The sequence below is a fragment of the Trichoderma ghanense genome (assembly GCF_004382785.1).
Source record: "Trichoderma ghanense strain CCMA-1212 chromosome Unknown scaffold_4, whole genome shotgun sequence".
Taxonomy (NCBI): Eukaryota; Fungi; Ascomycota; class Sordariomycetes; order Hypocreales; family Hypocreaceae; genus Trichoderma; species Trichoderma ghanense.
Window position 1 is genome coordinate 1,874,518 of NW_027395667.1, and position 20,442 is coordinate 1,894,959.

Below are 20,442 nucleotides of genomic sequence, written 5' to 3' on the forward strand. Positions count from 1 at the left end.
TCTCCAGCAGTGGGAGGCCAGTAATAGTACGCATACATTGTTCTGACCTCGGCGGATGAGGCGAAGAGTTGATCAAAGAAGACCCTGGTAAAGAGCTTCGTGGTAGAAGTGGCGTGGAGAGGCCTCTGGAATTCGAATCATCAGCGATTGTAAACATAGATACGGCCCTGTCTGCAAGCCTACCCTTCGTTGTTTTCTTTCTGCCTTGGCTTGACGCCAAGATGGTTTACTCAAGTCGTAGCTGTGTCGGATATCTGGCGGAAGAGGAAGCTGAATAGGAGAGGGGCAGAGAGAGAAAGGGCAGAGAGAGGGCGAAGAGGAAGAGAAGAGGGGTTGGGATGAGGATCATTTCCGCTTCCCCAATCAGAGGAAGCATGCACTGTTCAGCTTCAAAGGGCGGCATGCATCATGCATGATAACTGATACTGGGCACAGTACGTACTAATTGGGCGGGCAATGACCAGACCGATGATGAACCCAAAATACCCAACGAGAGAGAAAGACGCCCAACCGCCGCGAGCACTACGCTTTCGATAGGGCATCGGTACGATGAATCGCTCAGCTGGAATGCACAGACCGAATGACAGACTTGTATATGATGATGATGACTCGCCAAGCTCTTCTCGGACACGGAACAAGCAGCGTACTTCGTAGTAGCTTGCCTGCATGTGAGACAGCGGCATCGCAGGGTGGCAACGGTAGAGCGGAGATGCTCAGCCATCATGCACCTCTGAGTGGGTGTCATTGTCATTGATGGCCGGGAATGGCTTGCTTTGATGCTGGCGAACGCGCTCATCATCTCCTTTTCCAGCAATTCTCTTTACCTCCACGCCATCACCTTCAGCTTCAGCCCCCATCTACATCACATCCATCCGATACGCTTCCACAAGAAAGACGTGCCGCCAACAACCGCCGTGGCTCCCGTAAAAGCAATCAGAGGACCATAGCCGCTCCCGTACCCTCCCGCAGCCTGCCCCTGCCACGACATGCCCCTGACCAGCGCCTCGCTCAGCGGCCCAGAGACGACGTTCCCGATGCCCCGGCCGGCCGCGAGATAGCCAAAGACCATGACCGGGTCAAAGGCGATGCCCGCGTTCGCGGCCCCGGGCTGGCTCGGCTTGGACGTGACCTGCTTGATGACGCCGGTCCAGGTCGACGTGTACGACCCGGCGAAGAAGCCGTAGATGACGCAGAAGACGTAGAGCACGGCCATGTTTGTCGCAAAGCCCCAGAGCAGAAACGTGCCGATGACGGTGCCCACCGTCGAGATCATGATGCATGTGGTCGGGTGAAACCGATCGACAAAGACGCCCATGGCGATGCATCCGAACACAGAGGCCACGTTGACGGCCAGGATGGTCAGGGCGGCAGGGAACGCCTCCGAGCCGAGGATCGAGGTGGCGTAGGACGGCAAGTAGAGGCCAGGCATGAAGAACCCCAGGGCCTCGGCAATGTTGGCCGCCTGATACATGAGGAACGAGCGATCGAACAGGAAGCCCAGCTTGTATGGCTTGATGTGTGCCGTGGCGGATATCGGGAGCCGCGGCTTGACAAAGTAAACGACAGGGACCGTGAGGACGAAGAGGGCAACGGCCCAGATGCGAAGCGTCGTTCGCAGCCCGTATCTCCCCAGCAAATACTCGAGCAGCAGTGGGATCGCGAATCCGCCCAGACCGGTGCCGGACCACATGACGCCAAAGGCAAGACCTTTTCGCTTGACGAACCACTCGTCCATGTACAGGATGCAGGGGCCGTAGCAAATGGAGCCGCCGACCGCGAAGAGGACGCCCTGGGTGAGGATCAGATGCCAGACGGTCTGGGAGAAGGAGCTCAGCGCGAGAGCTATGCACATGATGAGGAGGCCTGCGGTTGGGCCGTATCGATTCTGCTTGGGGTAGAGTCTCATGAGGGGAAAGACAAAGGGGGCGGATAGGTACATGGTTCCCTGTGAGGATCGCGAGTAATGAGCCAACTGCTATCCGTACATCTTGCTGTTGATGGACATCGATGGGGGTGATGGGCTCGATATGTACTCACCATTGCAGTTGTGCCGATGGCGGCAATGCTGGAGGAGCCCTTGAAGGGCTCATGAGTGCTGTAATAGTTTTGGAAGATGCCAAAAGCAAAGGGGAAGCCTAGGGTAATGAAGGAGCAGAGGGCAACTGGTAAGACTCCGAGACACGTCAAGCGGCGAGATCGAGACACTTTGCCACTCACCCCAGACAAGACACTCGATGATGAAACAGGCCGTCAAGAACAGCATCGCGTCCTTGCCCGTGTCGACTGGAGGCAGCGAGACTCCGTCTACACCGTCGTGTTCCGAGGCGACATCAGGTGAGAGAGACGAGTCCGCCGGTGTGGCTGCATCGAGCTGGACCGATTCTGCTGGAGGCTGCTCGTCGAAAGAAGCCCTCCCCATGGTGACCGAGGGGGATGGATGCAAGTGCAACGGCGGAATCTATCGGCTTTGTCGATGGATGTCGAGTTTACGGGAAATTGTTGCTTGTCAAAGTTTCACCTAGTTGCCTGGTGTATTCGTAGTCGACAAGTAGAAACCGACAGCTCAAAGATTGGATTCAACCAGCAGATTCATCCATTCATCCTCGTCTTGAGCGCTCCGAGGTCGTCTTATAAGACGGGGTGCTCCACAAAAGCGTCTCTCTCGGCGCGCCCTTTTATTGATGGCGATGCAGATAAGGTACCTAGGTTACCTAAGGTAGCCGACTCCGTACCGTATACGGCTCGAGATTAATAATCAGCACATCTTCGTATCAGCGGTGACATTTGCTCTATGCGGCACTCTCTCGAGTCGTGATTCGCGTGAGGACGAGCCGTCAAGCCCTATTTGCCGCCCAAATACTCGGTTCCCTAAAATGAGAGCATCTTTGTCAGCGGAAAGCGAGGAGGAGACTCGGCGGTTGCCCTTCAGAATCTTCCTGTATCTAAATAATGCATACCTAGTACATCATCAACCGGCAGGGGGGAAATTTGCTGCGATTGCCGGGGCAACTCTACCCGCGCAATCAACTCCATCGTGATACGGGCATCATCTAGTCACGGTATTTGTTGACATTATGGCAATGATGGATGCAAGGACATACAAGATGCAATGAACCACAGTATATTCGCCAATTATTGTTGAAATCACAGAGAGCCACACAGCCGTTCCCAGGATGAAGAACCTTGCCTATCCATTAATATCGCCCCGTCATCCATGCACGTTGATCCCAAGTGCCGGTCCAAAGACGAGCGCTTCCACCAAAGAATTTACACGGCACGTCTCCTCAACTTCTATCCCTCCCCGAGCGACCGGAGCTTTGAACGGCGTAGTCGGAAACGCTCACCAGCTCATTGTTTCGGATAATGAATATATAGAGTGTAATCTCTGTCTGACCAGCAGAAGGAGGAGCTGAAGCCGATCTCTCGGGAAGGCGTTCTCGAGGATAAGAACTGCAGAAAACGGTGTCAGCTACCGTAACTATATAGGCATCTGAGCGATCGATATACGTACGACAAACAGGTCAAGCACTCTGAGATGGGAAGAGACTCTGAGATGAGCTCGCCGCAACCTGGGCAGTGAACGAGTTCACACATGCTCTGGTCGTTGGCAAAACCCGCAGCAAGAGTAAACAGTTGAGGCCAGATGTTGATCAGGCAGAATCATACAAGAAGATTGTGTGGCCAGCGGAAGAGCAGGCAAGCAATCAAACAAACAAACAACCGCTGCAGAAGATGGCCAGCCCAAACCACGGCCTCTCGTTTTCTGGCTGCTAAATGAGACAGCAAGAGCATCTTCGCAATTCGCTTCGCGTGACTTTATACACGTCGCACGTCCCTTTTCTCGCTTCGTACTGCACCGAGCTGCCTCTGCGTCTCCGCTGCGAAGTCTCGGGCTGTCACAAGCCTGGCGTCACCAAGACATCGGCCTCACAAAGAGGGGCACCGAGTGCGAAGAAGAATAGCAAAAAGCAAGGCAGTGCCAATACGAGTACAAGAAAGACAGGACCAGCCAAGTCCTTCATCCTCTGGCATTCGTCAACAGGCCCGCGGCCAACTAGTGCGCTTTCGACCTGTCTTGCGAACCAACACTGCCGTTGTCGTGAGCACATTTTCCCTCCCACACCAAGGTGTCAAGCGGTGTCCGGGTAGCAAGCAGTCAAGCCCTCCATCACGCGCGCTGCAACCTCGTGAAGGCCAGGGTCGTAGAAACTCTGTTGGCGAGAGCTGTCACAGTCAAAGGCGGGACGAATGGAAAGGGGGGGNGAGATCATCGGGCTTCGGGGGGGGGGCTTCCAGGCTGCAAGGTACGGGCTGATGAGCGGTAAACGCCACACCCTGTTTCGATCGACCCAGGCAAAGATTCGAGTTGGTGATGCTCATCCTCCTCGGGAACTACCCGAGGGAATCCCAGATTTGTGGCGTTTTCTCGCACCGCTAACTTTGCTCGTTGAGCATGTTATAAGCGACAAGGCTGCATGATTCGCAGCGAGAGCCGGGCCAGAGCTATTCCATTCGACCTTTGGAAAAGGATCTCGATCGTGTAGTATGGATGATCGACGGACCTCGATTCTGGCCAACAGGCCATGAGTTAGCCACCATACGTGCAGTCCGTATACGATATGTTTCCGCAGCTGCGAGCCGTCAGCCGTCACAGGCGGCTCAGACTCGTCATCTCGTCCTCGTTGTTGCCGGACTCCGGCTCTTGATTCGTCTCACATGGGTAAAAATCAGTGACTGAGCCAGTGTTATCGTAAGGAGACGCACCCCTACAAAAGACGGGGTGTCCGAATAGGGCAGCAAGCAGATGGAGGGGAAAAAGAGCATGATCCTTTGTGTGTGGTCTGTTCGTTTCTCCTGACAGCAGGCCGAAAGTTTAAGCCGGTGCTGCAGCCAGTCACGACGCTTGATAGGCGAGGCCTCGTCAAAGACGTCGTCATCGCGGAAAGAAAAAGAGGGAGCAGACGGAGAAAATGTGGGAGACAAGAGGGTGTAAGAAGGTGGGAAAGGGGGGGAAGTGTGGGAAGGATGGCAAGGTAGGGTTGTATTAGGCTGCATCCCTCTTGCCGATTCTCTGTGATGTGTGCGTGAAAGGCAGTTGTCATCCGTGAAGGGCACTTGCCAACTTGCGGAGTGGACATAAGGTAAGGTAGTACTAGGTAGTATAGTACTATTGGTGAGGTACTACGTACCTACCTATAGTAGACTTAGTAATTGAAAGGCAAATGCAACGAGAAACAAGAATTCAGTTAAAATAAATCGACGAATCAAACCATCACGACCAGTAGGTGACATCAAACTATAGAGCTTCTAAACCCTACCATTGAAAGCGTAGCGTTAAACGAACCGAAACAGAGTTCTGAAAGACCGTGAAGAATGATGAGATACAATCAGGGGCTCAAACGCAACAACTTCTCAATACCATAGCCCCCAATAACTCTCTTCCGCCCTTCCACCAACACAGTACGATTTATCAACAAGAGAGGCGAAAAGAAGCGGCAGCTGCGCAAAGAACTCCGGCTCTCGCAATGCACTATTATGCGGTAACACAAGCCTCGCTCACAGGGCCGACCAACAGCAGAATCGCGATTCAAGGTTGATGCTGGCATTTGACGAGCGCCGGGGACAGGGACGGGGAGGCCGAGGCCACATCACGGTCCACTCACACATGAGATCGCGGATCGAACAAGGCAAGCCGAGGGAGTCTAGCAGGAATCCCAGATTTAAGCTTGACTTGAGCTACTTCTCCGGAGAAGCGCCGTGACGTGAAACTGCACTAACTGGTTACCAAGTGTGAGATGATGAACATGACAGCTCTGTTGAAGATCAACCTCTTGCCAAAAGTCACGCCACCATTGTCTATCGCCGCAAACTCATACTTCCAGATACCAATAGGAAGGCTCCTGAAAGGCAATCCTTCAGCTTGATGCCGTGAATCAATTCATAACTGCGTCCATGACCAAGACCGGCAACAAGCACGGAAACTGACTCGTGAAAAAGCCTACACACATTCGTCTTTTCGGTCCCTTCGTCTCCAACAGTAACAAGTTGAAGCCTCCTGCAACTCAAGCCCAAAATGTAGCGCCATGTCAGACTCCACCAGAGCATCCAATACAGGTAATCGTCGTAGTCGTTGTCTGTTTATAAAGCCCATTCACTCCATCCATACATTACCAAGTGAGGCCCTGTATCCCTTGTCCGCCATACCGTGCCCAATATTTTGTTTTTCCTCCCTCCCCTTTCCCACCCCCCTGGCGGAAGACACGCCAGCATACCCGCAAGTAATTAACGACAGGGTAAGAAGAGGAACTGACGAATTAGAATAGCTGACAAAGTCATACAGGTCTAATCAAGTTTCGCGCTTGCTGATATCCTGCTAACAAGAAAGAAAAGTAAGAGAGAATGGACAGGGGTGGAGCAAACAAGTTCCTGCCTGGGGTCATCCGGATGAAGCAGAGTGATGATCAATTAAAATCAAGCTAGTATTATATCAATGGTACGAGGCCGGAGACTTTTTATGCGTAGAGAGCCTCGACAAGGTAGATAATGCCAAAGAGCAAAAAGGCAACGGCGCCACCAACGGTCACTACAGGCAAGCCCTTGGGTCAGAATCTGTGCTCATCCGAATTGAAAAAAAAGGGGGGAGGTCTTTCACATGCTACTTACCAACTTTGAGACTGACGCGTCCGGCAATGGCTCGGCCGCCAATGACCGCAACGCCCGTGCAGATGCAATGTCCGGCCAAAGCACCGAGGGTCACCCACCAGTAGTCCTGCCCGGCAGCCATGGCAATCGTGGCGATCTGGCTTCGGTCTCCCCACTCGCCCAGGAAGGTCATGACAAAGGTCTGGACCCATGCAGGGCTGAGGATGAGAGAGCAGAGGTTGCTGATGCCGCTAACAAAGCCGTTGGCGCCTCCTGACTTGCGCGAGGGCATCCGGGACGGCGACTCCGAGGGCGATCGCGGGGAGGGAAACCTGCTCTTGCGCGAAGTCCTGCCGCCGAGGCCCATCTCCAAGGCATCGCCCGAGATGGAGCCGCCCCTACGCTCCAGCTCCTTTTCCTTCTCGGCGAGTTCCTGTTCCACTTCATGCAGCTCGGCAGTGACGCCCTCGTTGGGGTCCATCTGCATTCCCTCTCGCAACAGCCTGGCTCCAAAGACAAAGAAGAGACCGGCGGCGAGGAGGCCAGTCAGACGCTTGGGAATCAGAGCAGGGACAGCGTGGCCCAGGACCGCGGACAGGACCGTCATGACAAGGAGGGCACCGAAGGCGGCAGAAAAGACCACCATGCGGTCGTGCTTCATCGCCATGAGAGCCGCCACCAAGAATGTCTTGTCTCCAACCTCGGAGACCAAGATCATGGTGAACGACAGGATAAAGGAGTGGAACGGCTGGATGATGCCTTCGTCCTCTTCTGTGGGATTCAAGGCTGAAGAGGAGGAGCTTCCTGTCTTGGGCTTGGAGATGTCGAGATGATCCTTCTTCGCGGAGTCGGGGAGGGGCGGCGACACCTGTTCGCGATCCATATCGGGGAGATCATCGGGCTTCTAGCCATCGTTATACACGTGTTAGTCGACATCAGTCCATGATTGCACACCCGACAGAGGGCGATAATAGAAGATCGCGAAACAAGGGGGAAAGCAGAACGAGTTGCAGTTCGTACCTCGAGCCCGGTGTAACCCGTGTCTTCGCCATCCTTGTCGGACGACGACTTTGACTTTGACTTTTCCTTGTCGGCGTCTGCTCCCTTGGTCTTGTCCTTGCCCTTTTCAATCTTCTTCTCCTCGCTGTGGGGAATCGGGGGGTGCTCCTTGGGCGCCTCGGGCTGGTTGACGAGCTTCTCGCCCGTCTTGCCCTCGTGGGCTTTGCGGGCCTTGTCCTTCTCGGAGACGCCTCCTTCGGTGCCGGTGGTGCCATCCTGGGGCTTCTCGCGGTTCTTGTCGAACATGACGCCATCGTTGGACTCGGGAATCTTCTTGCCGTCCACAATGGTGGGATCCTTGGGACGCCCCTTGAGGGTGGGCAGATCCTTCTCTCCCTTGGTCTCGGTGGACGCCGTGCCGTCCGTCTCGACAAACGGGCCTAGATGGGGCTTGCCATCCTTGCCATCGACGGGCGCGTCCTTGGTGGGCACGCCGAGGCGGCCCTTGAGCATCGCCGGGTCGGCCACGTCTGCGGCGAGGGCCGAGTCTTTGTCATTGCCGGCGACAGGGTTCGTCGCGAGGGCGCTGGCGATGGACGGGAGGAGGAGGAGGAGAAGAGGGGAGTGCTTCGTGCGGAACTGCATCGTGGCGGGCGGCGAGGGCGGGCTTCAGATGTAGATCTCGGTAGCAAGCGGTCGACTGGGGGGGTCCAAGCGGATGCCCTTCTCAGCGCATCAGGAGACTGTCAGATCGGTGGGACAGGAGCCTTGCCCGGGTGTCGAGACGCGGAACACGCGCGGCTCTGGGCAATTCGGCAGTGGTGGAGATGCGACGTCGCTGGAGGCGAGATGAGGTCGAAAAGGGGGTATTCAGATGGCGATGGAATGATTGATTGTAGACGCAGGCTCGCGTGTCTTTGGTGGATGCACAGGGCTCGGAGAGGATTATCTCGGACGGAGTGCCTTGTCGTTGATCAAGGTAAAAGGAGTGGCCAAATAGGCGGCTGCCAAAGATGAGGGGGGGAAAAAGAAAAGACAACCTAACGAAAAGACAAGAAAGAAGTGAGGGAGGGAGAGAGAGAGACAGAATGGTTCAGAAAACAAGAGGTAGGTGGTGAGTCTAAGAAAAGGAGATGAATGCTCCCGCAAAAAAACGGAAGATAGTGAAAGGCCTAGAGCGTTCTGATAGTGTCGGGATGTTTTCTGGGTTTCTTGGGACTTTGTCTGCGTCTCTTTTTGCGCCCCTCCCAATTGAATCTGAGAGATGATGCGCGCCTCTTGAAAACGAAGCCGGCCGTGGTCCAGGGCTTGGGAGGCTATCAGATGATGGGAAAAGGTACAGGCGGTCGTTGAGGCCGTGGATGGGTCTCTGCATATATGGGGCTTGTACAAGTACTTGGAGTCCGTTAGTGGCATGGAAAGCCACCTGCATTATGCGCCAAGGTACGGGAACAACGTTTGGACCTTTGTTTCCCCTGAAAGTGAGGCGATGACCAGCCCAGAACGTCCCATGGACAGAGTCGTACAGTAGAGGCAGATCCGAGTATCAAAGAAGACGTGGCCAATTGAGAATAGCAAAGAAAGTAGATCAAGCAGAAGGAAGACTTCCTTGGCTTTCCTGGAGCTTGAGAGGGATGAGTTTTGCCAAGTACCTAGGTAGCATTGAAGTTGTCGTCCAGGTACGCTGTACGGTGTGCTGAATTGCTTCGAGAGGCGCTCACGTGAGGGCCTGCTACCTCCTCGGTCGTTCCTGTTGTTTTTAGCATTGCTGCGACTCGTTAATCTCTGGGATCAAAAGAAACATGGAAACGAAGATTGAGTAGAGATTGAGTCCGAGGATCGACGCAAAACGTAAGTTGTTTGGTAATGGTAGTCATGGCGCAGTGCAGTCGAGTCTTATCTATTGCATTTCCGTGTGGGACAGCGTACGGCATGGACGGACTCGAGCAGTCTCTCAAGATGCCATCCAACCTCACCTCACCCAATCGAACCTGAAATTGTCGCGGGTCTCAGCGCCTTCGTTAGGGGCCCCTGCTAGGCGTCCCCCTCACTGTAGCGACGCACCCAGTGCGCACCTCCAGGCAATGGTTACAGCGCTCTCAGCGGCTCCTTATCTAATCCCGCCCTCGCCACTCTGCACCTGCAGCCCATCTTCCCCGCTGCAGGCGGGATGAGATGGCGTCACGGCTCTTCCAGGTTGCTTCAAGAATGGGCGGGTCACCACTTTATCGTTCCGCCGCCCATATTATTGCTCCGTACCTCCATACAACTAACTGATCGAGGTGCTGCTGCCGTAATCAACGCCTACCTGACCTGACCTAAAGACCTAAACTCCGAGCTGCCTTTGATCCCTCCTTTGCCTGACAAATGCCATTGATCCGATCCGTGAACATCTTCGCCCTGTAGAAAGAACCCGGAAGTTGACCCTCAATCATCGTGGACGGCTCGGCAGCCATCAGCGCTGCTCGCAGACCAGCTCCGATTACGCCGCATCTCCGGGACGACGAGGTGCTCCTTCGTGCCAACACTTCCGTGACTCCCGGCCCTCTCACCGGTTTATCTTGAGTTGTTGTATACGGTCCACGCTCTATCAGCCCCCCTCGACGGCTGGCTACAAATTGAACGGCCATGGACTGGATTCCGAATGATGATGATGATGTTGGCGGCGATGAACCCCATGGTCGGCATATCCGAGATACCGAGTTGAACGTACACGGTGGCCGGCCCACCGCTGACAACGGCCACCATCGCTACGGCCGTGAGGATCATGGCGATGATGATGACGATGATGAGGACTACGAGGACGAGGACGAGGAGGATGAAGAAGAAGGAGACGAGGACGAGGAGGACGATCCCGACTATCGTGATGAGCCGAATGAGGACGACGATGAGGATGAAGAGTTTCATGGTAAAATCGCCCCTATATCTTGCCTATCTGATAAAGACCTTCGCAGAGCTGCCTTGCTGAGACCACCAACTTTCACAGATGCATTTGACGAACAAGCAGAAGCTGAAGAAAACGGTAAGAGTTGTCCACAAGCACCGCAACACTGATGATGATGGAATGGTCTTCTAACCCTTCAATCTCAACGTAGCCGCAACACTCGACGATCACATGCAGTATGCCTTTGGTGATTTTCGGTTCCAAATTGTCATTGAAGACGAAGAGGCCGAGCAGAACGAAGCCACCATGAGGCTGTTTTCCTTACTAAGAGGTACGACTGACTCCTATCCGTGAACTGCCGTTTGCACTTGGCTTGCTAACCTCTACCGCCATGATGTACAGCCGGCCAAAGGTCGGGGCTCCTCACAAGACAGCAGCTCATGACCCTCTTCCGCGGCACCGGCCTGGCGCATCATGCTGCCGATCCAAAGGATCCCAACCGATTTCCCAAAGTTCCCAGTGACGAGGGCAGGAAGCTCATGAGATCTGGAGTCTTTGGCGTCAGCGACACTGACCTGCGATCAAAGAAGACCATCGCAAGACGCCTGCTGGAGCGAGAGCTTGGGCTGGGAGACCGGGCCTGGAGGAAGCGGAACAATGGTATTCTGGCTCAGGTATGCACCTTCCGTTCGCTTCTTCTTCATCATCATGGGGCCTGGGCCGCCCTGCGCTATACTGCCATGGTGGTTCCCATACTGTTGTTCTGTTGTCCGGTTCATGCTTGTTTGACGCTGACTCCCCTTTCCTCCATCGCAGAACCTCATCCCCGGCAGCAAGGCAGAGAAAATCATCCACTATGACCATCCCGTCTACTCTGGTCAGTTCTCCGACGATGGCAACTTTTTCTTCTCGTGCTGTCAGGACTTCAACGTACGCATGTACGACACCTCCAACCCATACGACTGGAAGCTCTACAAGACGGTGAGCTACCCCTTTGGCCAGTGGACGCTGACAGATGCGTCCCTGAGCCCCGACAACCGCTGGCTGGCATACACCTCCATCCAGAGCATCGTCTCGATAGCCCCCACCGATCCCAGAGACAAGGGCGAGCCGTACTCGCTTGAGCTCGACGACGGAGACGGCCATGCGAGGCTCTCCTTTTGGCGCAACCGCGGATCCTTTGGCATCTGGTCTGTCCGGTTCTCGGGCGACGGACGAGAGCTTGTGGCCGGCACAAGTGCTCACTCGCTCGTCGTCTACGACATTGAATCCCGGACAGTCCTCCATCACATCACGGGCCACCAGGACGATGTCAACGCCGTATGCTTTGCCGACAAGTCATCACCTCATATCATCTACTCGGGCTCTGACGACACGACCATCAAAGTGTGGGACCGTCGAAGCATGGGAGACAACCGCGAGGCCGGCGCCTTTGTGGGCCACATTGAGGGCCTGACATACATTGACAGCAAGGGCGACGGGCGATACATCCTCAGCAACGGCAAGGACCAGAGCATGAAGCTATGGGATCTGCGCATGGCCATGTCCACCGACCGGTTCCGCGAAGTCACCAAGGACAACGATTCCCGCCTCGATAGGTTCGATTACAGGCAAGACGAGTACGACGAAGACGATTGGGACGTGCACCCGCACGATAACTCTCTGGTCACCTTCCGAGGCCACAAGGTCCTCCGCACGCTTATCCGATGCCACTTCTCGCCGCCGTCGTCGACCAATTCCCGCTATGTCTACTCTGGCAGTGCGGATGGCAAGGTGCACATTTGGAACATGGACGCGACCAAAGCGGGCGAAATTGACGTGCAGCGGGCGACCCATCGGACGCGGAAGCTGGACCGCCGCACTCGAGTCTACTTCGACGAGCCCGGCGGCTGGGGCACATGCGTTCGCGATGCTAGCTGGCATCCTAGTGCACCAATCATCGTTGGTATGTAATTTTTACTTCTACCTCTTTGTATGTCGAATGCTAATCGCCTTTTTTCCGTTTCTGCTTGCTAGCTTCTGCATGGAATGGATACAGCATGGCACGAGGCACCTGCAGTGTCCACGCGTTCAACGAGTCTTCGGAGGATGAAGGAGAGCCCGAGATGGGGGACAGCGTCAATGAGTCCTTGAGGCCAGATCCGGACACCTTCTACCGGTCCATCTTTCGGTCGGCGCGATAGGAAAGAAGGCGGGAGGGCGTGGATCATTGAGTGTCTCCTAATGTCGTTTGGATTTCGGATATCGATGTTTTCTCCATGAAAAGTATAGGGTGATGGGACGGGGTGTATGACTCTTATATAAGCTTCTCAACGTAGGTATGCGACGAATTTCAAGCGGGTGAACTTGGTCTTCTCCTTTATTGGCCCTGCCTCGTTTGGTGTCTTCCTTGTCAAAGATCTTTTGATATCAAGACTGCTGCTATAACTCATGATTCTGCAATTAGCGACCGATGATAGCCAGCCTCCAAGGAAGGCGACAAAGAATGTAGCTGAAGCTGCAGTGGGTTAAGGTCGGTAGTGAGTGGCTGGTGGCTGGTGGCGCATGGCTCGTGTAACTCGTCGCTCGCTTTTTGGCTTCAGCCTCGCCCTCCCTCCCTGCCTCTCACCTGTTTTCCTTCCGGCAACGACAGGAGCAAGCTTGCCCTGCAGTCCTGACCAACTCAAACGGTGCATCCCACAGATCCTCCCTCCATCTGCTCTCCTCTTCTTACTGTCTTTTCAATACTACGCGGACGCATACACACGCACCCATCTGCGGGGGTCAGGTCTCCGTTTGCAGCCTCGCCAGTCGAGAGGCAGCCTTGAGTCCGCTTGTTTGCTGCGGCAGTGGTTCGGTTTGGTCTCCTCGCACTGCCGTTACTGCTGAGGTCACCGCACCGGCAAATCTCGGTGTCGCTGTACCCGTTCAGTAATAAGGCTAGGTCGGCTCCCTTCCAGCGCAGCAACAGTGACGCGCCACTACCGCCTTCGCGCCATCATCCGGTAACCTTTTTTTTTCCCTTTTCCTTTTCTCTTTCCTCTCTCCTCCTCTCCGTCTCCTCTCGCCTAATCTCTATCAACCCATCATCCGTCCCCCCTTTTACTCCTCTTTCTCCATCTGCTAGCTCCCATAATTTCTCCCTCGTCTGTCGCCCTCCTACTTTCTTTTTCTTCTCCCCTCTGCCGGTTTCCCCCCCTGTTCACTCCCTCTCCTCCCGACCTCGGCCAATAAAGCTGTCTTGCCCTGCAGCCATCTCGCAAGCCGCCGACTGGTCGCAGCGCATTCAGGCCTCGATCCAGTCCCACCAGAAAAAGAACGCGAACCAATTGCCGGATCATCTCCAGCTGACCGCGAGGAGAAAACAACAAGAACGTCGTGCTGCCGATCGAGTCTCGAGACGCCAACAACTGCCTGGCCCAGCCAGTCGAGCTACTAGTCATAAGGTAGAGATAAGCTTGGCCCCTCTCCTCTCCCTTTCCTCACCACCAATCATCTCGTCACTCCCATCTCCCATCCTCAACCAGCTCCCAATCACTCGCCTCCCGCCTTCTCTGCACTCAATACTACTCCACGATCCCCAATTGGTGTCGGGCCGCCACCACACACACCAGCCGAGAGACATAGGGTACAGGTACAGCCTGAGGGGAAGCTCCGGCTCGCCTGAGAACCTTTGGCTGCAGGCGCCGACTGCAAGGGAGCAGGATAGAGATTGTCGGGCTTGGAGAGAAATCGAACCAGCTTTTGGGCTTCGTTCTTCTCGGGGACTGTACGTACCAGCAAGTCTACCTTGCCCTCTTATACGTCTGCCTGTCACACCTTGATTCTCTTTTTCTGGTACAGCCTTGTCTGCCTATCCATCTCTGTCTTGTGTTGCTGCTGTCACCACCTTGTTCCTCTTCCTATTCCTGTCCCTGTTGACGACTTTCCCTCTTGGCAACTCGAGAAGCGACAACGAGAAGAGGGAAGGGAAACACCACAAGTACGCTAGACGTTTTCGAGCTGCCGGGCATCAGTGAATCATGGCCGCCTTCTTTCACTCTACGTGCCAAAGGGCATCGCATGTATCTCGCTTCTTGAGTATCATAATAACAAGCTGTCGTTTCATTAGTGGCGTCACAATCCCAATCCGAATTCAACCACGGCGACTTTCATGTAACTGTCCGCGTCGGCGAATTTCCACCAACAATCGAGACCGTCGAGATGGGTGACACCGACTTCGACATTGATTTCTACGGCGACGCCGAGGGTGATGCCAACGACCAAGCCCACGACCAGCCTCACCAGGATGAGCGCCGCCAAAGCGGTGGCAACTCGCGAGATGACTACGACTATCGCAGTCAGGACAACAGACAAAGAGACGACGAGCACGAAGACGACCGCCGCTACGAGAGCGGCCGCAGTGAAGATGTCGAGGAGCCCCCACAACAGCACCATCAACAGCCACATCAGCAGCAACATCAGCAGCAACATCAACAGCAACACCATGGGGTCAAGAGAAAGTCGGAGGAGCAGGAGCCCAATGATCGGCCCGTTGACAACGGCGCCACGGCTGCCATAATGATTTCCGAACTCAATTGGTGGACGACCGATGATGATATCCGAGGCTGGCTGCGAAAGGCCAATTGCGAGAGGGAAGTCAAGGAGCTCACCTTTAGCGAGCACAAGGTCAATGGAAAGAGCAAAGGGTGAGCCTGCGAATCCGGATGTCTACGTTCCGCTCATTCTTTCATTTGCTATTCTATGCTAACTCGTTCTGTCTAACCTTGCCCTCCTCAGCCAAGCCTATGTCGAGTTCCACACCCGTCAAGCTTCGACCGCTGCGAAGCGTTACATCGACGCCGTTGCGTCAGACGGTGTACAGCCCGGCCAGAAGAAGATGACCATATCCTACTGGAACCCCGGCGTCAACCCCTTTAGGACCCTGCCAAAGGACGCCCCGGCCCGCGTTAAGGAGCAGCCGCGAGCCGCTCCCTCTGGGTCCTACAGCGACCGAGGCAATTACGGAGGCTTCCGCGGCCGAGGCGGCATGGGCGGCGGCCGAGGCGGCATGAACCCCAACTTCAACCGGGGCTACGGCGGAAATATGGGCTACAACAGTAACAACATGGGAGGCGGCGGCGGCTTCAACGGCCCAATGGGCAGACCTGGCGGCGGCGGCGGTACTCATTACGTGTTCAGTGGCCAGAGCAGCCCCGGAGGGCCCATGAGAGGCGTCCAGACCATCATCCGCGGCCGAGGTGGAGGCGGAGCTGGCGGCGGCATGATGGGCATGAACCCCATGGGAGGCATGGGCATGGGCATGCCCGGCAACATGGGTATGGGAATGATGGGTAACGGAATGCCAGGTATGCAATCTGCAGACTCTCCCCCTGCCCCCAAGACCCCGCCCCTTCAAGTTGTGCCGGCAGCGGGTTAGAACTCCCTGTCGATGCAAACACCCAGTACACCATCACCAGTCCTCTCGCCTACGGGCGTGACCGATCAAGGTTTACGCGGGGAGATACTTGAGAAACAGCAGCAACTTCAGGAGAGGCAGTACCCCCTGGAGGAGGAGGCGCCTATACAGCAGTCTGGTGAGCAGGAACTTGCCCAACAGCATGCCCAGGAGCAGCAGTCCGAGACAGTTCAAGCTCAAGTGAAGCCTCTGGAAAGACGAGAGGACCGCTGTGACGGCAGTGCCCACGCCAAGCAAGCGCCGGAGGCCGTGGAAATGAAGAACCCTCTGCAGCAAATGCCACCACAGCCGCAAGTGCCGCCGGGGCAGAACCCTCAAGTCCACCCAGCAAGCTTACGACAAGCGGCGTTTGCCAGGGGCTATGTGGCTCCGTTTGCGGCCCGCGTGCAAGAATACGGGCGGCATTACTATTCCGGCTCCTATGGCGCCGGCCTGCCAGGAAACCCGGTTCCGCTCTGCATGGTTCATGCCACAATGACTCCCAATTGCGGTTTCTGCCAAGTGGAATATTGGCGTCACTATACCTTCTTCATTGACGGCTATCGTCACCATGGCCATGTTCCACCACCGCCACTGCCCATCTTTCCAAGACCAGTTCACCAGCCCAGTCCGTCTCTTGACGCGTTCTCTCGCCTTCCTGATGATACGCTGCTGACTCGTGCATAGGCTTCCAGGGCATGCCTCCCAACTTCCCCGGCGGATTCGGCTTCGGACAGCAAGGCGGAGGTAATAACGGTGGCGACTGGGGCAACCCTCACGGGGCAAAGCGACCTCGTCCCGAGTAAATCAACGGGCTGTCAGCATACCGTCATTTTCGCCTGCATCACAGGACGAGGACTGGAGCTCGGGTTCGAATGCTTGGTTGCAAAAGCACAATGGCTTGATTGATCGTTTGGGGAAACGGGACGGGAACTCCCACCTTATTCATTTTTTTTTTTTTGCGGACCGTTGGGAAAATCACTTGTCAGGTTGCATCAGGAAAGGGTTTTCTTTTTTCTTTTTTTTTTTTTTTTTCATTCGTGAATATTTTCCTTCATCTGTGGGGACAATGTATAATAGAACAAACGCTGGGTTATCAAGCTGCCGGGTCCAGAGAGTGTCTTGCGGAAATTTTGTCAGCCCTCTTCTTTTTCTCTATCGGCTTCCTGGGGATCTCTTTGCATTTTGTCTTCGCTCCTCGATTGGTTGCGGGGTAGGGAAAGAGGACAACGCTGTTCAGGCTGGAACAGGGTATGGTTCAAAAGGACGGGACAAATGGTGATCAAACAAAAGGACAAGAATGTGTCGGCTTGTGTACGTGTGCTTAAGTAAAGATGAGGGCTTCCATGAAGTCGGCCAGAAACAGAGATCTCGCGAGGAAAAGGAGGCCGAGTGCTGTTCGAAATGCCAGCACTGCTAGCTCTGCAGCCGCGTGATCGCCGCCGTCACCAGCTGTCTGATCTGAAGCCACCTATCCATCAGGCTTCCTCTCATCTCCTCGTCACCGACGGAACTGCCGGCGAGCTGCTCCAGAGAGCTGGTGATGTCGCAGTCGTACTTGGCGAGCACCTTGAGCAGTGCCGCATTTATGACAGGGCTGTCTTCGTCTTCGTCCCGTACCCCATCTAGGATGTCTTGCCAATGCCGCAGAGGCAGGCAGAGCATTCGTAGAGCAACGTACGTGCGGTAGCATGCCGTTTGGGAGTCGAGCATGTACTTTCCCCAGAAGCCAACGGCTTCGAGGCGCTCTCTCTGGTCAGCGGTCAAGGAAGGGCAGATGTAGGGATCCAGACACGTTTCATCCCAGGGGTTCAAGGACGACGGCAGAGTGAAACCGTACTCCACCAGCAGCATGTCGTTGCTGTGAGGTCCGTAGCGGATGAAGACTTCTTCGCCAGGCTGGTGTGGCCGCGTCGTGGTAAATGTGAAGAATTTGTCGTCAAAGGCGGCAGTGCAGTAGCCCTCGGGCGTGTGGTTGAAAAGATCCGCCAGGGGCTGCAGAGCCATATGGTCTTCCTTGGGTAGTTTGTCTGTCTTGCGATTCGTGTGGTAAAAGGTTCGAGTATTCACCAGGAGCCAGTTGTACAGATACTCATCTTTCTGAAGCTGTGGATACGCCGCCTCCACAAGAGCCCAGTCCTTGTTGAACTTTTCTTGCTGAGCTGCGAGCAAGACCTTGGCTCCTGGCGGCAACAGAGATCGCAGCTTGGCTGGCCAGCATATGGGCAGGCTGGAGGCGATGTCCCGCCGGGACGGGAAGACGGGGCGCCATTTGTCAAGCTCAGGGCTGGATTCCAGACAGAGGGACGCAGCAAGGATGGTATGGACAGTGGCGCCGCTGAGCCTCTTGGTGATGTCCTTGGGAGTGTTGCTGAGGGTGCGCAAAGCGGCAATGGGGACTTTAAGGATGATTTCGCCGGCCTATACTTGGATCAGCACCTGATACGCGCATGAATACAAGCATGAAGCGAGTCCAAGTCAGACTGCGAGTGGATGTTCAACAAGGACAACAGGGTTTGCTTACCTCGAGCTGCCGGGTAGCAACGATACCTATACCTCGTCCGTGGAGAGCCTTTGGATGGATGCCGTTCAAGGTGACCCCTATGGAAGTCGTCCATCCCAGCAGTTGCTCGATAGCGTCCTCCATTTCTGCGGCTGGTGTTGCAAAGTGCGGAATGGCCGTCTGAAAATTATGGCGATATGGCGACAACTATGGAGCGACATGGTGAGTCATGAGAACATAGCGCTATTTGGTTGCGCCTACAGTAACCAAAACACGGCACAAATATCAAGTCGTTCTGGCCACGAAAGCTTCACAGCGGTTTCGGTTTGTTCTTGGACAGGCGCTGAGTAATTCGATGGTGCATCATCACTTCGAAGGTTCCTTCTTCTTTTCTTTGCGATTTGAAGCCACTCACGTTGTGCATTGGAATTCCTTCCGACTCCCCTCTACAGAACAACATCGTATAATATCCACTGTGGGACAACTCGTCGTTTTCATCTCAACCATGCCGTTGCTATAGACATGAGGCCGTAGAATATGCGCAAGGCCTTTCAATTGTCGCCGTTGAACGAATGCCCTCTTGATTCTGGACGACGGGATAGATGACTCAGCAATCGAAGGGAGAGGCCGCAATTCTGGGAGGTGAAGGGTTGGTTCCTCGGTCGACCAAGACGGGAACCGATCGTTCATTGAAGCTTCCAAACGCTGAATGCTGAATCCTTAGCAAAACTCACTCTATAGTCGCAAAGTTGGAGGTCTGAATGCCCCTTTAATTCAACGTCTCTCTGGACGGTCTCAGGGCTCAAGAGAAACTCACCTTGAATTTATCATTTCCTTGAAGTATATATCATCTGAACAACCAAGAGAAGACGTTCGGGGGGGTAGATCGAAAATTTGCAACCGAGGATTGGGCGTAAATTGAATTGAAATCTCGAGGAGGAGAACAAGTGAAGGTACGCTTCAGGGGCACTTGATGTTCAATTCCGATGACGCCGCGAATTGTTTGTGCTTCTGCGTATTCGGCGGCCATAAAAGGTGCATTGGCGTTTCGAAACAATGACGATTTGTAGACATGCCTGGTCAAACCAGTAGCCCAAGTCATGATGAAGGCAAATACGTAGAAGAGAATGAAGATGCAGAAGATCAAAAAGGGGGCACATTTATCTCCTGTGTGGCGAGAGAGCACCTGTAGTAGTAGTAGTAGCTCCTTCCTGCAGCAAACGTTTCATTTTGGGAGGCGGACCACTGGCACTTTCTGATGACAATCTACCAGCAAGGTCGTGCCTGCCCTGGTTGTACAAGCATCTTACCTGGTAATATGACTCTCTCACCTCAATTCTCTCAGAAGAACAAGACAGGATATCGCTTAGGAAAGCAGACAGAGCAGGAAGACTCTCAAGGTTGTATTGGGAGCACATCTCGCCGAGTCTCCTACATACATGTAGGTACTCGCTCCGAGTATAGCTAACTTGGTAGGTACTTGATACTCATCTCGCTCTCTGAGAGCAACCAGGAATACATGTAACGTGGGATTGTGTAGAGTTGGAGCTCGTGCATCTACTACAGTAATGCCGACATTGGGAGCCCATGGTGCTCTCTGCCGCCTTTCATCTGTGTGTCCGTCTGGTGGGTGATAGCTCCAACTGTCGAGTCCTTGCTTGTCCCTCTACTGTCTGCTTGAGATGCTCTGGTGTTGGTGTCCACCTCGCCTACTGCTTGTCAAGAGTCAGTATCAAGATTGGTATCTTATAATGAAGCCAGAGTGGGCTTTCTCGACATACAGCAGCTGGTTGCCTGGTAGCAGCTCAACTTGCATTCTAGTCTTGAGGTAGAAGGGATGGGTGATAGACTCGTAGGTAGGTGGATCTCCCAGAGTCTCCCAAGCCTCTCATAGAGCCCTTCGAAGCCCTACAGATCTTGCAGGTTGATGTCGACTTTATTGGTGGGAGCCGACTTGAACTTGCGATGCTGACCTTGGTGATATGTATCAAGAGGGAG

The 20,442-nt window shown here is 54.6% G+C and overlaps 8 protein-coding genes across 8 annotated transcripts; 3 read left to right on the top strand and 5 right to left on the bottom strand.

The window, feature by feature from the left end:
• Nucleotides 1–862: 862 nt before the first annotated feature.
• On the bottom strand, nucleotides 863–2,419 carry CCMA1212_004792 (putative transporter MCH2; the record flags this gene model as incomplete). The annotated part of the gene is made up of 3 exons (XM_073702081.1): nucleotides 863–1,945; nucleotides 2,038–2,135; nucleotides 2,218–2,419. The coding sequence occupies 3 exons, from the start codon at nucleotides 2,417–2,419 to the stop codon at nucleotides 863–865; spliced, it is 1,383 nt and encodes a 460-aa protein (XP_073559349.1).
• CCMA1212_004793 (uncharacterized protein) lies at nucleotides 2,144–2,338 on the top strand (the record flags this gene model as incomplete). Its single annotated transcript, XM_073702082.1, has 1 exon — nucleotides 2,144–2,338. One exon carries the CDS (start codon nucleotides 2,144–2,146, stop codon nucleotides 2,336–2,338), a length of 195 nt encoding a protein of 64 aa, XP_073560002.1.
• Nucleotides 2,420–3,284: 865 nt separating the features above from the next.
• On the bottom strand, nucleotides 3,285–3,594 carry CCMA1212_004794 (uncharacterized protein; the record flags this gene model as incomplete). Its single annotated transcript, XM_073702083.1, has 2 exons — nucleotides 3,285–3,450; nucleotides 3,512–3,594. 2 exons carry the CDS (start codon nucleotides 3,592–3,594, stop codon nucleotides 3,285–3,287), a joined length of 249 nt encoding a protein of 82 aa, XP_073559347.1.
• A 1,172-nt stretch (nucleotides 3,595–4,766) lies between these two features.
• Nucleotides 4,767–5,102, bottom strand: CCMA1212_004795 (uncharacterized protein; the record flags this gene model as incomplete). The annotated part of the gene is made up of 1 exon (XM_073702084.1): nucleotides 4,767–5,102. The coding sequence occupies one exon, from the start codon at nucleotides 5,100–5,102 to the stop codon at nucleotides 4,767–4,769; it is 336 nt and encodes a 111-aa protein (XP_073559999.1).
• Nucleotides 5,103–6,512: 1,410 nt separating this feature from the next.
• CCMA1212_004796 (GCR1-dependent translation factor 1) lies at nucleotides 6,513–8,286 on the bottom strand (the record flags this gene model as incomplete). The annotated part of the gene is made up of 3 exons (XM_073702085.1): nucleotides 6,513–6,583; nucleotides 6,664–7,546; nucleotides 7,663–8,286. 3 exons carry the CDS (start codon nucleotides 8,284–8,286, stop codon nucleotides 6,513–6,515), a joined length of 1,578 nt encoding a protein of 525 aa, XP_073559428.1.
• A 1,983-nt stretch (nucleotides 8,287–10,269) lies between these two features.
• CCMA1212_004797 (uncharacterized protein) lies at nucleotides 10,270–12,708 on the top strand (the record flags this gene model as incomplete). The annotated part of the gene is made up of 5 exons (XM_073702086.1): nucleotides 10,270–10,663; nucleotides 10,737–10,856; nucleotides 10,928–11,199; nucleotides 11,342–12,470; nucleotides 12,542–12,708. The coding sequence occupies 5 exons, from the start codon at nucleotides 10,270–10,272 to the stop codon at nucleotides 12,706–12,708; spliced, it is 2,082 nt and encodes a 693-aa protein (XP_073559430.1).
• Nucleotides 12,709–14,607: 1,899 nt separating this feature from the next.
• Nucleotides 14,608–15,923, top strand: CCMA1212_004798 (uncharacterized protein; the record flags this gene model as incomplete). The annotated part of the gene is made up of 2 exons (XM_073702087.1): nucleotides 14,608–15,192; nucleotides 15,284–15,923. Coding segments are annotated over 2 exons (1,224 nt in total), but the record flags the coding sequence as incomplete, so codon positions are not given.
• Nucleotides 15,924–17,357: 1,434 nt separating this feature from the next.
• Nucleotides 17,358–18,588, bottom strand: CCMA1212_004799 (Ribosomal lysine N-methyltransferase set11; the record flags this gene model as incomplete). The annotated part of the gene is made up of 2 exons (XM_073702088.1): nucleotides 17,358–18,362; nucleotides 18,466–18,588. The coding sequence occupies 2 exons, from the start codon at nucleotides 18,586–18,588 to the stop codon at nucleotides 17,358–17,360; spliced, it is 1,128 nt and encodes a 375-aa protein (XP_073559535.1).
• Between the last annotated feature and the right edge of the window lie 1,854 nt (nucleotides 18,589–20,442).